Below are 19,102 nucleotides of genomic sequence, written 5' to 3'. Positions count from 1 at the left end.
AGTAATATAATCTCTTGTTGAAGCTCTTATTACATGTGGGTTGTTTTTTAGCCTGTATTGTGTTAGGGAAAATTGATAGCATTTACTCTGTTGCACAGTGCCACATGCACCAAAATCCTCAACACAAGGCAAAGCTAAGCTAAGTTGTAAGTCACTTCATTAATAGTAGTGCATAAGCAGTCACAGAAGCTGGTTATTTAAGCTTAAATTTCTGTTTTTGTCATGGGCTTTTTTAGTTCCTCAGTGAACTCGAATTGAGTGCCCACATTTTCCACAACTCAGGTATTTTATATGAACATAATATCATTCACTGCTAAATGAGCTCCATTCTAATTCAGTTCACTAGCTCAAATATATAATCAATGATTATATGTTGCAGTGATGATTAATAAAATAATCATACTACCTACCTAACTGAATCAGGGACAGGCTGCAGGAATAAAATACCAAAAATAGTCTTTATGCTGAAAAGGGGATGTTGCAGCCCTGTTAGTGTTATAAAGAAAGATAATTATGGCCCATCATTAATTACCACTTCCCACACTTGCAGTTTGGAGAATTTGTATATGATAAAGGATGACATGAGATACCTGAGAGCTGAAGTGATTTCTAAGCTATTGATAAATACTCTTTATTTTTACTTGTGAATTATAAAATGTCTTCTGCTCTATGTACATATTTTAATCAAATGAGTTTCATAGGCCCTTGATCCTATTATATTACGTTTGTGTTACCTGGCATCAGAGAACCAACACCCACTACATGGTCTTTAGGGGGATAGTATCTATCATTTTCTGGTTAAGGCCAATGGTAAACCATCAAGAACAAGAGACAGCCTTTCAAACACACTCGGCAGAACTCACAGAAGACCTTTCAAAATGCTTTCACTTTATTCACCACTGTAATCTGTAACAGTTAAGCTTTTCCTAAGTTGTTGAAAAGTACTAGCAGGAAGAGGATTGCTTTTCTCATATGCAGATAGTGGTTTTCCAGATGTGAGTCCTGACGCGAAATGTACACTTTGGATGCAGTTTTTACTTCCAGATTCTCACCAGCTTCTGTTCGTGACAAGTAATTTTTCTTTGTTTTGGCGTGCAGAGAGAATACATATTTCTTAATTCACAGATAAATCCATTCCCTGCTATTCAGTGTTGGCTCTGGTGGCATACATGATGACTCCAGAACATCTCTGGAATCAAACACGCCACACACACACACAAATAGTACTAAACAATGTGCAATTACTGTATTCAATAGTAAAGGTAAAGAGAAAAAGAAATTACTGAAATGTTGACAGGAAGTCCAGTATCTAATAAAATTCTGTGTATGGCTTCTTCCTTCTGCACACAACCCACTCCCTTCTGGTTTATCTGTTGTTTGGGGGGGGGGTTTAGCAATGGGGAATCCATCTCAGTGTTGCAGTTCTCCAAAAGAAAACTCATTTTTTTATATTCTTACTTTTCTTGCTTTCATCCATCTTCTGTCTAGTATATCTGTCTTTGACTAATATATCTGTCACTGCTGCATGAGGTACCAGAATAGTTATTGCTTTTCTGTAGCAGCTTTTCCGGGTCAAGTACTGCTCAATATGTGCTTAAAAAAATACAGATGGCAACTGTGCACAAGCAGGGAAATTTCAGCAGCAGAGATTGGGCCATAGTGCTTGGTTATTCAGTGTAGCTAGATGGGATATGTACTGAAATACAGATTTGTCAATGGGCTAGAAGCTGTATTGTCAAACATTTCTTAGGTCACAGGAAACTGCGGACTCAGAGCACATTTCTGCCAGAGTATTTCTGGATGCTTGTCCAGTGTGGAAACTGAGTAGAGTAACTTAAAATGCTCACTGTGCTCATAAGCTTAAAATGACACCCATCTTAATACTAGATCAGGAAAGTGCCTAAGATCAAACTTCAGACACTATTACTTAATCAAGTCCTACAACAAAAGATGTTTCTCTGTCTACAGCATGCACCCTGTTTAAAGAAGAAGGTGGACAGATCTGGGTAGTGCTGCTTGGCTAAGCAGAGCCAAAAGCTGCAGTAAGACTCAGCAGCTGTCCTTTGCTGCAAGATACTCCATTAACTGCAGGACCATCAGATCCAATTGTAGCACAATGGGTTAGGATAGTGAATAGTAAGAGACATCAGGCAGAGCAAACTTACAGTGCTGATGAGACAAAATCCTTTGGGATTCATGCCAAAGAAAACAACCACCTCGGCTACTTATAAAATTGCCCTTATATTTGGAGAAGGAAAATCTTGCTTTGCTGATGTGTGTAATTGGATTTTGTATGCTTAGATCAGATGTTATCCAGTGGTGGATAGCAAATATCTGAAACCAACTTCAAGCATCTCATAAAAATGACCTGTGTTAAGTTGTGGGGGATGATTTAAGAATATGATTTATTGTTCACATTTTATGGCACAAAATTGAACTGATCTGAACATTAAATAATTACTTGTCAGGACTGTGATATTGTTTGGTAATGCTAGTGTTTACCCAGACTGGGCCATGCTGGATCATAGAATCATAGAATAGTAAGGGTTGGAAAGGACCTTAAGATCTTCTCGTTCCCACCCCCCTGCCATGGGCAGGGACACCCCACACTAAACCATGCCACCCAAGGCCTCATCCAACCTGGCCTTGAACACCGCCAGGGATGGAGCATTCACAACTTCCCTAGGCAACCCATTCCAGTGCCTCACCACCCTTACAGTAAAGAACTTCTTCGTTATATCCAATCTAAACTTCCCCCATTTAAGTTTTAACCCCTTGGAGTAGGATAACCAAGTGCAAGTTAATTCCAATTTCTCTTTGCCAGCTCCATTACAGAAATTCAGACCTTGTCCCATACACTTATGAATTAGAAATCACTGACATTTATACATATAATAACGCAGAGTACGAGTGTAGAACTATCATCTGCAGCATGTACAGCTGGTGTCACAAGGGCAAACTGGAATAAGTAGAGCTCATGAGCACAAATCCTGGAAAAATTATCTTCAAAGACCCAGAAAATGTCCTTCAGAGGTAAAAATTAGCCGGATTAGGCACCAGGGATGCTTAATTCATGGAGAATGGAAACTGCAATAACTTTTGCTTAAAGAAAAATCTAAAGGGGCTTTAACTGACGTTTTCAGGATGCTCACTAGGAGTTCTTTAAAGTCTGGGCTTTGGGGATATGCAAAAGAGAACTGTAAGCCATAGGCCAAAAGAGAAGTCAATTGAGGAAAACGTGGGGTTTTTTTAAAAGACTGGTGAATCAGGGGGGTATTGCCAAGGGTTTCAGAAGAGGGAACTAGTTCCACTGCTTTCAGAAAGCAATTGGATGCAGGTTAAGGTTAAGTTCTGTGAAGGTTTTACAGTGAATGATAATAATGATACTTCTGTGTCTATGTTGTGCTTCTTGGTTTTACCCTTGATGGCCTGATACACTGCCCTTGCTGCTAGGTTATTTTCTCAAGAATAGTAGGGAAACAGGTTACAATAGCCATAGGTTAGCTTTTTTAAACTGATGCTCATTTTCTTGAAGGACTTGATAGTGCTTCTGAGCATAGCACTGTCAAACAGAATTATCCTTCTTTACACCAGTGTATCTGAAGTAAAATTTAACCAATTTATTTCTTTCCTACAGCTGCTGTAGGTTAAGGAATGGTGTCAGTACATTTTGCCTTCCAAATATTCAGGTAGTGGAAGTTCTTAGTCCTTTAAAAAAATCGAGAGAAGCATCATCTGTGAGGTAGAAATATGGTGCGTGTCTGTTTTCATTCATTTGCTCCACTGGCAGTAGCAAAACAGAGATTTTCACTCAGATTATCACCTCTGGTTGATTGCCAAACAGCTTTCTCAACAGATGGAAAAAAAAAAAACCAACAAAACACCTAGACAGATCTCAGTGTCAAAGAAAAGAAAATAACATCTGCTTTTCAAATACTGTGCTTGCCATCATAATCCTGAGTGATCTCATAGTTACTTCGTAACATTTTTAGTACTGTGGCTATGAGGTAGAAAAGTTTCTAAGGTTTAGGGGTGAAGCCACCAGCCTGAATAAGAAAAAAGGCCCACACAAACCCATTGCTAAGTGGCATACAGCAGTCTTTGCAGCTGCCAGGCAGGAGCTCCTCAGATGACAAGTTCGAACGTGGCACTGTTTTCAAGTTAGTTGATTAGTTGTATTGAGCTTTCCCAGTGGTCTGAAGACAGGGCTTTCTTTTTATCCTTCAGGTTATTCTCACCTGTAAGTGCAGGACATTAACAGGTACTGTATTCAGTTCATACCTGATACTGTTACAGCAGTAAGGAAATGGTCTATACAAAGGCTCTGTTGAAAGTCTTTGGTTCAGTAATATCCTGGTTTTGATCAGATGGAAGAAAGTCACATAAAAGCGCTGATCTGATACAAATTCACCCAGAAATCCAAGACTTACCTGCTCTGGAGCAAACACTATCAATTTAACATGACACCTCCTTTCTTACAGGTCAGCTACCTTTTGTTCTTCTACAGAGGCTGTGAAGCCCAAATAGCAGCCAATATAAACCCTGCCTCATGCTTTCTTCCTAATTTTTGTCTAGGCCTGATCTGGGTCACATCTGTTAGAGGCATACCTGAACAGATCCAGTATTAATGCCTGTGATAGCAGGGTCCAAATAGGTTGATTTTTAAAATATTTGTTACTACCATTATGTCCAGCTAGCAAAACAGAGCTTGGGTTAATAGTTACTATTATAATTTTTTTTTTATATTTCTATAATACTGTGAGTTGTAGAAGTAATTTTCTATCTAAAATCTGGGTGTGAAATAGTAGAAGCTGGTTGTTAGAGCATCCACTTTTCTTCCTCCTCCTGTACATCACCCTTGGTTGTCTTTCAAACATAGATCGTTGAATTTTCAGAGATTCTCAAGTAGATTTTGATCTGTTAAAATCAAACCGAAATGTTGGCTCATTTTGGGCTTTTCTGCTTACTGTGCCAATAAACTCCTTCATGAAATATGAAACTGATGGACTCCTACTAAAGAAATGTTTAACTGGGAATCTTAATGAGCAGGCAGAGATTATGATATTGCTGAATGCTGGTTCTGGATGAAGTGATTCAGCACAGATTCAGGATAAATTTTAATGAAAATTAATCAGAAATACCAAAAAAGTTCATATGAAAATGTTAATGAGTCAAGATATTTTACTTATTTATTTACTTTATAATTTACTTATGTCACCTTGTTAAAATAATGTTACCTTATTTAAATAATGTTAATTAAAAATGTTTGGAAATACAGAACTCTAAATAGCATTGGGTCGGAAAATTTTCAGTTGCCACAGAAGAGTGTGTTATCATACAACAGGTAACTGCTTTCACAGGAATGTTTGGAACCAGTTGAATATTTATTTCTCACTTCCAAGCTTTTCAATGGATTACTCCATACTTGGGTTTGCATTAAGTGTACAATGCGTTTTCAATTCTTCAACTACAGTCCAGTTTCTAACACAGAGCATATGCCCTGGACCTTCTATTTGTCTTTCTCAAGCATGTGCTGCTTGTGAGATCAGGTCTGTGATTAAGTTTCCACAAAAATACTCCTGTCAGGAAGGTTTCTAAAATGCTGTTATTGTCATGGAGAGTTCTACACAAATTCTTGTAAAAGAAAGTTTATTGCTATTTTTTTCAATAAGGTGATGTGCGATTTTTTTGTTGGGTTTTTTTTGGGTTTTTTACCATTTCTGGTTTTTTTTGCTTTACTTTTCTGTTGGCTAGTACATTCAATTTGATTTTTATTTGATTTTTGGAATCCACCACCACTCCCTAAAGGATTGAAGTGATGCTGGAAGACACTGGCTCAACAAAGCTGCTCTGGACTGTATGTATGCCCTGACATAAGAGGGAGAGTTGAAACATCAGTCCAGTACTAGCTGCTGGTCTTTATAATAAACCAGTCCAAATCTGGGATGTAAGGAACAGCGTGATCTTTGTAGAAGTCCATAGGGAAAACATCACTTTATGGCTAATTTATTGGCAGAATAAGATGTTTTGCTCTGATTGCTATTTCTCTTCACTGTATGCTTTTAATTGTTTTAAGAAACAAAATTATATTCTTAAGTAAGCTTTTTTTCTGTTGTGCCTCTACAAATACCTGCCCTAGCTTTGTCTCAGTATCAGACACTCTGTTTTGAATGGAGGGATGGAAGAGCATTTAATTAACTTGTAATGAACTTCTTTCTCATTCATTCCTCTTGAAGTCCTTATTGCCTTTGCCATTGCACTGGCTTCAGTTCTTTTTTTCACCTTGGCTAATGTTTCACTTTACATACATGCCCACTTCTTATTCAGAGCTTCTTTCCCATTTTTTGTATCAATGAAAACCAACTTTCTTCTTCTTCTAGTGTTTTTACTCTAATTTTTTTTTAACTACTCTCTTCTGAGGAACAGCCAGTATCTAGGAAACTATCTAATAGCCAGCTTTCGTCCTCACTCTGGAAGGTATTATAGGCTAGTCCTAATGTACTGGGTAATACAACAGCACATTCACAGTCACTGCTTCCTAGTCATTTTTTCTTTTCCAGACCAGAGAACCTGAGTCAGAAAGACAATACTTTTTAATTGAAAAGGGGACTTGATCAGAGGCTGTATGGTAGAATGGTTCAGAGTAGTTCTGAGTTACACCTTGGCTCTGATTATGTCTTCTGTCCTTTCTGGAATAAGAGAATCTAAGTGATTAGTCTGCAGACCTTTGAAATCGTACCTCCACACACTTTATCTTGATGAGCAAGAGTACAGGGTAATTCTTTGTCTCACAGGTTTCTGCCTGGTACCAGGGTCTGCTGTTGGCCATGACTGGTAGCAGTGGTAGCTTTCGCTCTCAGAGTTCATCGTGAACGTCCCTCATTCCTGGCAGTGACGTCTGGGCATCATCCTAGTGCTAGTGTTGCCAGGATGAATCTTTGCTGCCAAGCCAAGAGACATCTCAGTTCTGACATAAAATACACAAGTTCTCACACATAATACACCAGTCCAGTAGACATAGAAATGCCTGTTTATCTCTTTACTCCCTTCCAGAAAGTAGTTTGTGCCAGTATGTGAGCCTCGAAGGCAGCTGTATCAATGCTCATTGCAATATATTTAAATTGTGAGATTTCCAGAGTAGCTAGCAGCCCAGGAAAATAAGAAGCTATTATAAAACATCAGTTACTTTGTACATGTTATGTTAAAGTACTTGACGGTGAATTGTATTGAAATTATACAGGTATACAGGTAAAAGCTACAAAACTTGTAAGTATCTCCCCCCCCGAAAGGAAGAGATCTCGGATTGAAATGTCTGCTTTGAAATTATTTTGATTGAATAGATTATTACTAGGCTCTTGAAAATAATATGAGCAGTCTAGTGAGCTCAGAAGTTACACTTTTTAGAAAAAAAACTTACTTGCTAGTGTAGTGCTCCTAAAGCTGGGACATTCCTATACATGAAAGGTAGCAATGCCAGTGTATGAATTGCCATTTTATTCATGCTTTTTTAAATTATGTCTCTACTAGGTTCTTCTTCATGCATTTCTGTCATCTTTCATGAGCAGTCATGCACTGTACTCTGGACACCTATTGCTTTTATTTTCCATGATCACTGCCTCATATGTTTCTCAACTGGGGCCTTGAACTATATTTTTTCTTTTTCTTTTATTTTCATAATAAAGAGGATATTGCAAGCACTGGGAATAAGCTTTGTAAAAATACTTCCTCTTGTGTTTCTCATCCCATATGGTGGTACTTGTTCTATCCAGTGGAAATTTGTGGGAGAGCCTCAGGAGAGTTATTTCATTTTTGAGAGGCTGAAAGGCTCTGATCCCCTACTTCAAAGGCATTTAGGGCTACAGCTCTTAAAGGGAAAATTCTGACACCTGATCCAATGTAATTTTTGTTTTGACTGGCTTTTACTTTGTTCCACTTAATTTATTCCCCTTGAAATTTGTGGTCAAACCAAAGTGCTAGTAGAGCAATTGTCACCTTTAATTGTGCATTTGTAAAGCTTCTAGTGCTGCAAGACTGGGCTTGGTGGCAGAACTTAGGTGGTAACACAGTATGATGATAATGTGATTTCATTTCTAAGAGTAGCCATTTAAGTTAGTGTGTTTAGATGCAGTGATTCTCCTGGATGGACTGTAAGACAGGTTAGCTTGTGCAGTCCTCCTTTACCCACAGAAATAGACCAGTGGTTCCCTGGGATGAAGAAATGTGCCATGCTGTGCTGCTCAGTTGCTGGGGAGCTATCAACCATGAACAGTACAGACATCACACTAATAAGTCTTGTTTTTTGTACAGGGATCAGCAGGCTTACCTGGAGAAACTGGGCCATCTGGAAGCCTTGGTGAAAAGGTACTGTAACGTATTTGACTACTCAGCAGCAAATATCCGTTTTGAAGACCACTGGGGTGATAAAATATTGGTGAGAGATTGTTTACTGATCACTGACAAAGCTAATACTCCTGTAGCTATTTCAGAGTACAGGAATGTAATAAATGGTAACCCAAATGCTGTTATTTGCGGTATGCATCTGGTATTTTTTATTTTACTTTGTAATTAATTTAGAGCTGATAGTGGATATCTTGTTCATATTATGTTGCTTACTTTACTATCCACTGCTATTGAATCACGGAAATTGACAGATTCAAGAAACAAAATATGCTTGTTTTATACCGTAGTCACTGGTTTTGCACTGCTACATAATGAAGACAAAAGTAGAAAGATAAAATTTGGCTGTATACCGTAACTGAGTAAAGAAGACAGTGTTGTTAGCTTTGTCTGCTGTGCAGTAATAGTTGTGTTTAGGAAGGCAAAAGTTTGGCAGACTTAATGTGACTAGAACAGTATAAATAGTTTAAGCGTATTTGACATGGTTTTATTTAGGTGAAGTATTTTAAAACTGAAAAACAGGAAACTATTACTGAACTGCATGTCAGCTTCAATTATAATAAACCCATAATTGTTTGTCAGAATGATCCAGCGCCATTTGTATTTCTTCCCTGCAGGGCTGAGTTATTTTACCTAGACTGTTAGCTGCTATTTGGATATTTTATTGAAGAATTCTTAATAATGTATTAGAACTTCCATTAAAATCTTAATTGCAGTTTATATAATCTGTGAAAGGAAATACATTAATAGAAAGCACTGCTTGTTAAAATTAAATTTAGACAAGTCTCATATGGTTTTAATCATAATATCCTCTTAGAATTCAGTGTCAAAGGATTCTTGTTCTTTTTAATTATGCTTAGCACAAAAAAGATTACCTTAGGATAGTGCTGATAGTTTAGGTAGGAGGGAAAAGGCAGTAAAAGATCTATCATCCGCAAATGGAAGCAAGCTGTTTCATGGTGCGATAATTGTTATCACTGCTATGCTTTTTCTGTAGAATTTGTCTTCCTCTTTTATCTATTAAATAGTACCAATGTGCATGCTATGTGGATTTAAATAACAAACATACTTCCAGCATAATTGTTCTAAAGAAATGTGTATTTGCAATGTGCAACATAAAATACGGTGTTATCACTATGTCACGTGTGCTGTCTGCAACAAAAGTGTAATCTATGTATGGGGATATAATATACATCCACGCCTGATGTTTGGACTGGAAGTGGTATGAATAAAAGGTAAAAAAATTTGTAAGACAAGAAAGAGACCCTTCCTACTTCCTGTACTCCAGTTGCTTCTGCAGCTGCTGAAGGGCTGGCCTTCCTTTTAGAGCAGTGCTTTCCTAACACACACTGAAGAAATGAGGGAGAGAGGAACAAAATTTTCTTGTTTGTTTGCCATGGTGAATTCGATGAATTAAAAACATAACTGTAAACATAATGCACCCAACAAAGAGAAAAGGGTCTGCTAACTGCAGTTTGCAGGGGCTGATGTACCAGACCTCTTCAGCCTGCGAAGAAAAGGGAAGGCAGAGAAACTCAGTTTTATCATCTTTTCAAAACATAGGTGTGCTTGTAAGATGGAGTGCAGATGTTCAATAAAAGTGAAAAAGGTCTCTGCACTGTTTCTGAAGGGTGGTCCCTGAACCAGTGGTGTTATGCACTGCAAAAAGTGGTTCACTTTAGTGACAAATCGCTTGTAGACTACAGGCTTACAGTATTCATGAAAGACCTCTTGGATTGCCGGGGTGCTGTTATTTCAGGTTACCCTTGTTGGCTAGATATGCCTGGCTCAGTGGACATGGAACAAGTCAGGGAAAAAGCACTTAACTTTTGTTTTCCTTTTATTCTTTTGTTAAAGGGAGAGCGAGGAATCCCAGGACCAGTAGGTCCTCCTGGAGAGAAAGGTGTCATGGTAAGTCGCAAGTTAAGGTAGAATCCATAAGTGTGCTACAAACGCACTTTAGCTTCTAAAACAGTAATAAATTCTCACCCTTCTGACTGTGCAAGCCTTATGGAAAAGGGTAGTATTTATAATGTATTGTTCCTAGTAAGTCTTATTTAGCAGCTTCATCCCATCTGTGACATTGCAAAGTGACCCACTGAATGAAGCAGCAGAGCAACTGCATTTTTGAAGAATAGCTTTAAGCAGCCTTACAGTAAAAAATTAAACACAGTTGAAAGAAGAGACAAATAAGGGAAGGAGAGTAAAATAACAATCTCCTCTGTATACTGGGGTAACACAAGTTATTTTAATAAACAGGCTGGTAACTATCATCCTGTCTAATTCTACTGTGCAGCAGTACCCAAACAACCCCTGTGTGCCACTCTTGTGAGAGGACTGGCTTTCCGACAATGGCACTTGTCATAAATCAGCTTGCAATGTTATATGCAGCATTGGACAGTCGAGAAGCCATTGTCATGTTTCGTAGATTGATATGGTACAGAAGTAAAATACTACTCACGTGCCTGTTGTCAAGTTCGTGTTGAAGTACTCAAGGAAAAGTTGGTAGGGTTTTGTTGTGTGTTTGCTAGCTAGCTCTAGAATGGATAGAGAACACTTAAAGTCTTAACTGTTTACAAGAAGATGATGGAGATTATAGGCAACGTGCTGCGTTTTGCTACAGATGTGGGCCTGCGTATGTTGCAGTGGGGAACTGGGCTATCCATTGGCAAGAAAGAGTCCAAGTACCCTCAGGCTGCAGACCAATGTTCCATGCATCAGAGGAGAATATTTTTTTAAGCATTCTGTGCTTCATTAAATCTCTCTAATCTAGATTTATCATCAACCAGCTGCATTTGATCCATGAAAAAAGTCTCATTGGAGAGATTAATAAGGGGGTTATTAATATAGGATCCAATCTTAACTACTTTTTTCAACTATTAGTAATGCTTATTGCCATAGGTAGATCCACTTCAGTGGATTCTCCCATTGTCAGAGCCTTCACCTTAGGATGTTGAAATTCATGTAGAACTCAGTGCTTTTGTTTTGGTACATCCCTGTCAGCTAGTGCCTGTGTATGGGGAAAGTTCTTAGTTGCTGTCATGGTTTAAACCCAGCCAGCAGCAAAGTACCACGCAGCCACTAGCTCCCTCCCTTCCTCTCCTCCCCATCCAGTGCGATGGGCAGAACTGGAAAAATGTAGAATCCATGGGTTGAGTATAACAGTTTGAAATAAAATATAACAACAATAAAACAGTAATAGGAAAAAGTGAAAGAAGAATAAAACCCAAGAAACCAAGTGATGCACAAGTCAGTTGCTCACCACCTGCTGATTGATAGACAGCCTGTCCTCCAAGCAGTGCTTAGTGGCTCCTGGCCAAGTCCCCACCAGTTTATCCTGAGGATGATGTTCTATGGTATGGAATATCTCTCTCGCTAGTTCAGGTCAGGTGTCCTGTGTCTGCTCCCTCCCAGTTTTATGTGCCCCTCCTCACTGGCAGAGCACGAGAGATGGAAAAGTCCTAGGCTTGTTACTAAGTAGTGCTTACTCTAACTAAAACATCTGTGTGTTACCAACATATTATTCTCACACTAAACACAAAGCACAACACTGTACCAGCTACTCAGAAAGAATTAACTGCCCCAGCTGAAACCATGTCAATTGTTTTAATGACTATTGTGATATATCCAAATACCTGTTTTCTAAACAAAATTTTGGGAATAAATTTTGCAAGATTAAACGCTTTATTAACTTACCTCAATTTTTTCAGGAAAGTAACTGAATTTTTATCATTGTTATATTAACAATTCTGCTAAAACTGTTTTGTCTTGCCTGTGTTTAACTCTAGGGCTACCCAGGACCTCCAGGCGGCCCTGGACCTGTGGGGCCAGAAGGATTACCTGTAGGTATAGAATGGTGCTTTGGTTTGACATAAAGTGCACCAATTTCAAATTCTTTTTGCTCTGATGAAGCTAAGAACAGTTTCTCATATTTACTGCAGTCTGTAAAACTGTCATGAAAAGTTACTCATCCATAAACAAAGTCTGTTCATCCGCTCTTTACGGGGATGATCCATGTGGAACAGGAAAACTAATTATATCATTTACTCATCTATTTTAAAAAAATGCTCAGCTGAGACAAGTAGGAGAATAAGATTTTTTTAAGGGTGGTTTGTAACTGTGCAACAATTTTATTTTTAATTCCTTTATGCCTAATATAACTTAAATATGTTCATTTTGTGTTTAGTTTCATTCTTAACCAAAACCAAATTGTATTCTAATTTGCTATGTAGAATTGTGTTATAATTTGGCTAATATGGCTCTTCAGTACAAACAAAAACCTGAATCTTCTATCGGAAGATATTAGGGGTTTTTAACACAATGTTGCTGAAATATAAGTATCCTTTAGCAGTTTTTGGATGTTGGACAGAAGTCATTTATCCAACAGTCATATCATGATTTTTTGATTATTTTTTTTTTTATTCAGAATAAAGTTACATGGAGTCTCTTATTTAAATTTTTTTACCTAAATTGTACTAACACAATTGATTGAATTTGAACCGTGAGTGGAAGTATTGATTTGTATTGGTTGCACTGAGTGCTGGTTAACGTGCATAAGCCTTGTAATTTTCAGAAATCTGTGTATAGAAGACAATGAATAAGAAGTTTATTTGATGTGCAGGGACCTTCTGGGGCAAGAGGACCACCAGGGCCTCAGGGACCTAAAGGAAGAAGAGTAAGTCATACTGCTGTTTCATGTTACTTGAGCAGAGATTATTTTTCTGCAAGTGTGAATTTGACATGTGACCCCAGTGTACAGGTGCTTTCTTTGAACTCTGTCCTTCAGACTTAAGCGAGTACTAAAATCAGACAGATGAAACTTGCATTTCCATGTAGAAACAATATGAATCTTCATTTCTCCTTAAATTACAGTGAAATGGGGTTTTGCCATTGATGTCAGCTGAGAACAGGGCCGCAACCAGAAAGACCACTGACCTTATTTTCTATATACATAAACATGCAAATATTGGCATTTATAGCTACCATTGGTCTGTTCCAACATTTTAAGACTATTTTCTTTATCTGCCAGTCACTTGTGCTTCCTGTCTGGAGTTCTTTTGAACGTGTTTTTGCAGTGTGAGCTCAAAGTGACGAGGAAAACACCGCCACTTCATAGTACAGATGGGTTTGGTTGCAGCATGAGCAAGCCTGTTCTTACTGGGTTTAAGGAGCTTGTTGAAAAGGGCAGTGAAGATGCACCTGTCTAACATCAGCCTTACCTAGCAGTTTGACAACATATTCAGGCTTCCTATGAGACCTGTACAACTCATACCAGTGGCTGGACCAGTGTGTGTCTTCACAGCTGGCGTTAGCATCAGGCAGTGCTTACCACTTACTCCTGATGAATTTCCTGAATCCTTGTCAGTGAGATTATTTTGTTGGTTTCTTTCTGTTGTAGGAAACAGAAGCATTTGTTGCTTCAGCAAAATACTGTTACAGCCTTCCTTTATCCTCCTTTGTTATCGCAATATGTATGTTTTTGAAGAAAATATGTGGTAAAATTTGAAAAGTTGTAAGCTCTGGAGGTGTCGCTCCAGTTAAAGATGGGTACTTGAGAAGCACACATTGCGTTTAAAGTAAGATTTTAGATTAGAAGATATTGTGATTAGCCAACTTAGTAATACAAACTTTATTAATGTTCTTCTATATTACTTTTTCATGATTGCTTAACTGTTAGAGGTCCAGTAAAAAGTTATATTTTCAGTATATTCAAAATAATATATCTGAATATATCATATATTTGATTATTAATATGCTGTATTTGAAACCATATTTTGAATATCAGGTATACTTGAAAGATACAGTGCTTAGAAACTTTACAGTACACTACAGGATTATTCATGGGAGAAACTTTACATGTTTCACATGAGTCTTTCTTCTTTAGTATGGTTTCCTCCTCTTCAGAAATCTGTTTTAATTTAGCTCTTTGTTCATGTTGCAATTTGTAGGAACAATTTATGAAATGTAGCATATGAAATGTATCATTTCTCTTAAAAGTCTGCAGTACTGATTCTGGGTTACCCTGTATTAGAGAGTTTTCCAGCTGGCACTGCTTGGGGGTTTTTTTGTTGTGTAGTTTCAGACATAAGAGTATAATTTATCCCAGACTTCAGTTTCTTTAAAAGGGTGAAGCAGATTTGAGCATACACTTCAGACAAGTACAAGAAGTTTTAAGTAGCTATCAGAAGGAGATTTGTTTGAGTCTGGGTTTCGGGATTAAAGAAGTTCTCAGCAGCTCTTGGAAAAGGACGTACCCACATTTATCAGGGACAACAGTCTTCATTTTTCCCTTACAATAGATGGTCTTTTAAAAGCCTATTTAATAGGATATATAAATAATTTCTTTTTCTGAGGAATTAATTTGCTGTTTTTGTAACAGACAATTTAATAAGGAGTTATTTGTAAAAAAAAAAAAAAAGACACAAAATCATATATATGCTAAGAAATATGCAGTATTACTTTGATAATTCTACGTACAGAAATAGCAAATGCTTCCCACATACCTAAGGTAACCTGCTTAGTTTCTGAACTGAGTATGTCATATGTAATCTATCAGTAACCAGAAGAATGCGTTTATTGAGGCCTGTTTATCAGGCAAAAATGAAATGCAGATATATTTGTTTGTGCAACATATCTAACAAAATTCAAAGAGAAGCCTAAATTAGCTGCAGAGGGTGAGAATCCACCCCCACTGATAAGCACAGTGAACTAGCAAGAATTGGTGTAAGCAGGAGTTTCGGACCCTGGGCATCAGCTGGCAAAGAAGTAGTTCCTGAAGTGTTCAAGAGATTCTTATACAAATCTGTTCAGTGGAGAGTGGCTCTAGGGGCTCCTGGGAGCCCTATGTGAGTAACTAAGGCAGCCTTCTGACAGGAGTGTGAATCTCTGCTTTGGTTTAGAGGAGCAAAGGGAGAAACAGCCTTTTTGCCTCACAGGCAGGTTTGAAAATATAAATCAAACCAGAAATGCAAAGCAGTTGTGAGGCTGAAAAGAAGTAGCAGTTTGGCAGCACTTTTTCTTGGGAAGCCTGACTCAAGGAAACAGATGATTGCTGTACCTCTCTGTGATTTCAGCAGGAGCATGTCTGAAAGTGAAATACATGCTGAAGTGTTACGCTCAATCAGGACACACAAGCCAGTGACATCAGATGTGAAGTACACATATCCCATAATTTTCACTGTAAGATGCTGATGTTTGAGCTTCACCTGAAAAGGAAAATCCCTTGGGCCTTGTCCGTCCACCAGTTTCAGTTTGACTGATGGCCTGTAGGATGCTGTGAGTTAGGTGGCTAGCTCAAAAGTAATTTGGTGTAAATAGTTGTCTCTGAGATTGGTACTGATTGCAGATTGTACATTTTAATTCCTCTGAACGTAGCATTCCCTTCTAAACTTCTCTGATTTTTCCCTCTTGGCAATTCCATCTGCCAACATCACCAGAGCTGGATTCAAAGCCAAGTTGCTGACATGAACATGAGTCCTCCCCTGTAGGCTCTCCTCCTTCTCAGCATCATCTGCTACCTGCTGGTTGCTTTTATGGGGGAATGTCTTATTTTAATTTAGATTCTATTTTGAAGGTAGAAGATAGTTTTTATTTAAGGAGTGTCACATCTTCTGCCAACTGGGGAATCTTTGAGGGAGTCTGTCTCTGTGATTTTGGCAGCACATCATGGAGTACATTGCTTATAATTAAAGATCACTCAAAATAAATCCCAAACATCCCAACCTCTGTGAAAGTCCCAGTTTGGCGCTGTGGTTTATGACTTTGCCTCCATCCAACGTGACTGGGAATGCTCACGAAAGGGGGTCTTGGAGCAGACCCAGCTCTTCAGGCTCTGCGAACAAACTCCCACTGAAGCCACTGAGAATTTTGTCTGCTCTCAAGATCAAAATATCAGACCCAAAGTGGAATCTCACATAAGGAAAATATCTGGGGGCCCAGAAAGCTGAGGCTTGTCATCACTGGATTTAGAAAGAGAAGTGTCAGAACCCTGAGCTCTGTGTGGCAGGCCATGGAAAAATGCATACCACAGTCACATACAGAAGTTAAATAGAATCATATGGAAATTTCCCTTTGCTGTGTATTGAAACAAGAACATATCCCATCTTCACAGCTGGAATCTGCAGGAAGACTTAGGAGCACTGACCCTCTATTTCTGTACTGTCACAGACTAAAATTCCTTCATCATAAATTCTGGACCTTTCAGCAATCAGTTCACATCCAAGATTACCAGCAGCCTACTTCTGCCTGAGAGCATCCAGCTGCTCAGTCTCCAGTATAGCCGGGAGTTCTAGCCAGCTGAAGCCAGGCTGTTTTAAGAATCTATGGAGTATCTCACTGTCAGGGGATTTTTGGGGGATGTGCCACTGACTGTAGTGCTAACACAGAGCTTCCTTAGCTTGTGCTCAAGACATGATGCACTTCAGCTGGAGTCATGTAGAAGGTTGCACCATTTTGTGACCCACACTTTACTGTTTAGTGTTAATCTTATGAAAGTACAAAGGGAGACTGCTTTGTAGATACTGCAGTGGCAGAATGACACTCTGGGAGGTGGAAATATCTGTATCTAAGAGAAGGAATTTCTCTCTCTTAGTAGAAGGAAGAAATACATTCGTCTGGAAGACATACTGGTAGCAGTGTAAGCAGCCACAAAGCCATTGTTTCATATTTGGTGTGTTAAAGCTCAATAGCAGTAATTTTTCTCCTCTTACTTATCTGGAATGCAGCTCATGAAATTCAATTTTCAAAACACAGATAAATGACATAGTGAAGTGCTGTAAATTTGGGATCAAGCAACAGTAGCTTATGTCCGTAGCAGCCAGTAAGGTTCTCTTTGCTTCAGCTGTGTCTGTACTGGCATGAAGAACCTCAGTTACCTAAGGGCATCAGCACTGTTTTAATGAGTGATATTTTCCATACCTCTAAAGGCAGGGAATATGGTACCTCGGAAAATGTGTGCACTTCAGGGTTATGCGGAACAAGTGGCTTTGTGATAACATCAGTAACCAAGTGTGTTTATCTGTCTTAATTATTCAAGGGAAGTGAGACAAAAATTGATGTCTTTTTCTAGTATGTCCACCACAAAACAAGATAAGTACCTGTCTAGTGTGTTCATGTTATTTTCACTCTTCTATTTAGGAGGCAGGATGAAAAAGAGCAAAGAGTTAATGGGTGCTTCTTGCCTTCTTAGATGAACTTTTTCTCAGCTTATCATCCTAGAGTTTTCATGTGATATGTTCCATTTTAGAAACAAAGCTGATCCTGTGCCAAAGAAAAAAGTGGTAGCAATCATTAGGTGGCTTTACTGCTCAGCTCTTTTGCAACCTGAATTAAGTAACAGCAGGCAAATCATTTTTAATTTCTCATTCTGTGCTAGCTATAGTAGGAAATTTACAGATGCAATTTATATGTGCCAAAAGTGAGTTGCATCACACTATTTATAGGAATGTTATGGTGTGCTTTTGTTAGACTAACGAACTGCTTCTCCCTTGGATTTTTATTTTAATTCAGAATTACATAGTAGAAGATTGGTGTTTTGAATTATAGGTCTTTTAGCTTGATTATTAGTGATATAATCAGTTGTCATACCTTCCTAATGACTGGGCAGTCGATGTGAACTTCGTTCAAGTGGAGAGCTGTGTGACTTAGCAGAAAGGTTTTGGTGTGTCATGTGCATAACATAGACTGAGAATCCTGTGCAGTCTCGTAACAGGATGATTTCTCAAACTATGGGCTATGACCCTCTTTGTGATTAAAAGGAAGTCACAGGTGTTCAAAGAATTTAACTGTTAATATGATATAGGTATTATATGTAAATACTCAGTCCTGGCTTAGACCAAAAGAAGAAAGGTAACCAGGCTAACTCAGGGATTGCCTCACAAAAGCTGTGTCTGAAACTACTAAGGTTTCAAAAGTATTCAGACAACTTTCCCTGCCTGTTGACTTTCCTTTTCCTATGGTTTCTGTGTTCCCTCTTGCTGGCCAGAAGCAGCAGTGCTGAAATGCTGACAGATAAACTTCTTGTGGGATATTTCCGGCTCTGCAGGGCCAGATTATTATGTATCAGCTCACAGGAAAGGCCTTTTCTTGAGAGATTTCCGTTTCGGGAGAAAATCCTAAATGATTCTGGATACACACTGTTCCTGAGTTAGCCCTCATATTTTCACTGTAGCTCCAGAAGGAAGTGTGTGGGTGCTCACCATCTGTTCTGACAGAGGTTTGGATGTGCATCAGTAAATCCAAGTCAGAGACAACAGATTTCTCCGAAGTTTTGTCTCAGAAATTCAAGGGAGACGTGGAAGTCACAGACATTTTTGAGGGGAAGGTAATGTAGAAGAAATCAGATGTGCTCCCACCAAAGTCATTTTACAAACCCCTGTTATTACCTGTTAGAACAGTATTGCAACTGAAATCAGTCTGGAAATCAGTCATGATTGCATGCCCTTCATTATAAACCATGACCCAAGACATAAGGTTCTCTACAACTCAGAAAAGCACTTGGAAAATGCAGCTCATTTGCCTCTAGGCAGTGCCTTAGCAGTGTGCTAGTTCCCTCTGATTCCAGCCCAGATGCCACCAGGGAAGCTGTTGTGCCTCATCCTCCCACTAGATACTGCTGTAAAAGGCCTGGCTCTCTCTCTTGCTTTAAAGTAGTCTTTCGGTTTAAGTTGCTAACAACAGGTTTTCTATGCCAAAACAGTCATGGTGT

At 38.6% G+C, this 19,102-nt stretch overlaps 1 protein-coding gene across 1 annotated transcript in view; it reads left to right on the top strand.

Annotated features, from left to right (window-relative positions):
- Positions 1-19,102, top strand: part of COL24A1 (collagen type XXIV alpha 1 chain) — a gene marked incomplete at both ends in the record, with an annotated part of 135,486 nt that overhangs the window by 78,465 nt on the left and 37,919 nt on the right. The window contains 4 exons of the mRNA XM_080624318.1: positions 8,308-8,361; positions 10,255-10,308; positions 12,186-12,239; positions 13,019-13,072. Coding sequence (XP_080480444.1) covers positions 8,308-8,361; positions 10,255-10,308; positions 12,186-12,239; positions 13,019-13,072 — 216 coding nt within the window. The remainder of the gene's footprint in view (positions 1-8,307; positions 8,362-10,254; positions 10,309-12,185; positions 12,240-13,018; positions 13,073-19,102) is intronic.

Source organism: Psittacula echo (genome assembly GCF_963264785.1).
Source record: "Psittacula echo genome assembly, chromosome: 7".
NCBI classification, from domain to species: Eukaryota; Metazoa; Chordata; class Aves; order Psittaciformes; family Psittacidae; genus Psittacula; species Psittacula echo.
The sequence above is the reverse complement of the archived record's forward strand: the minus strand, read 5'-3'. Positions and strand labels throughout refer to the sequence as shown.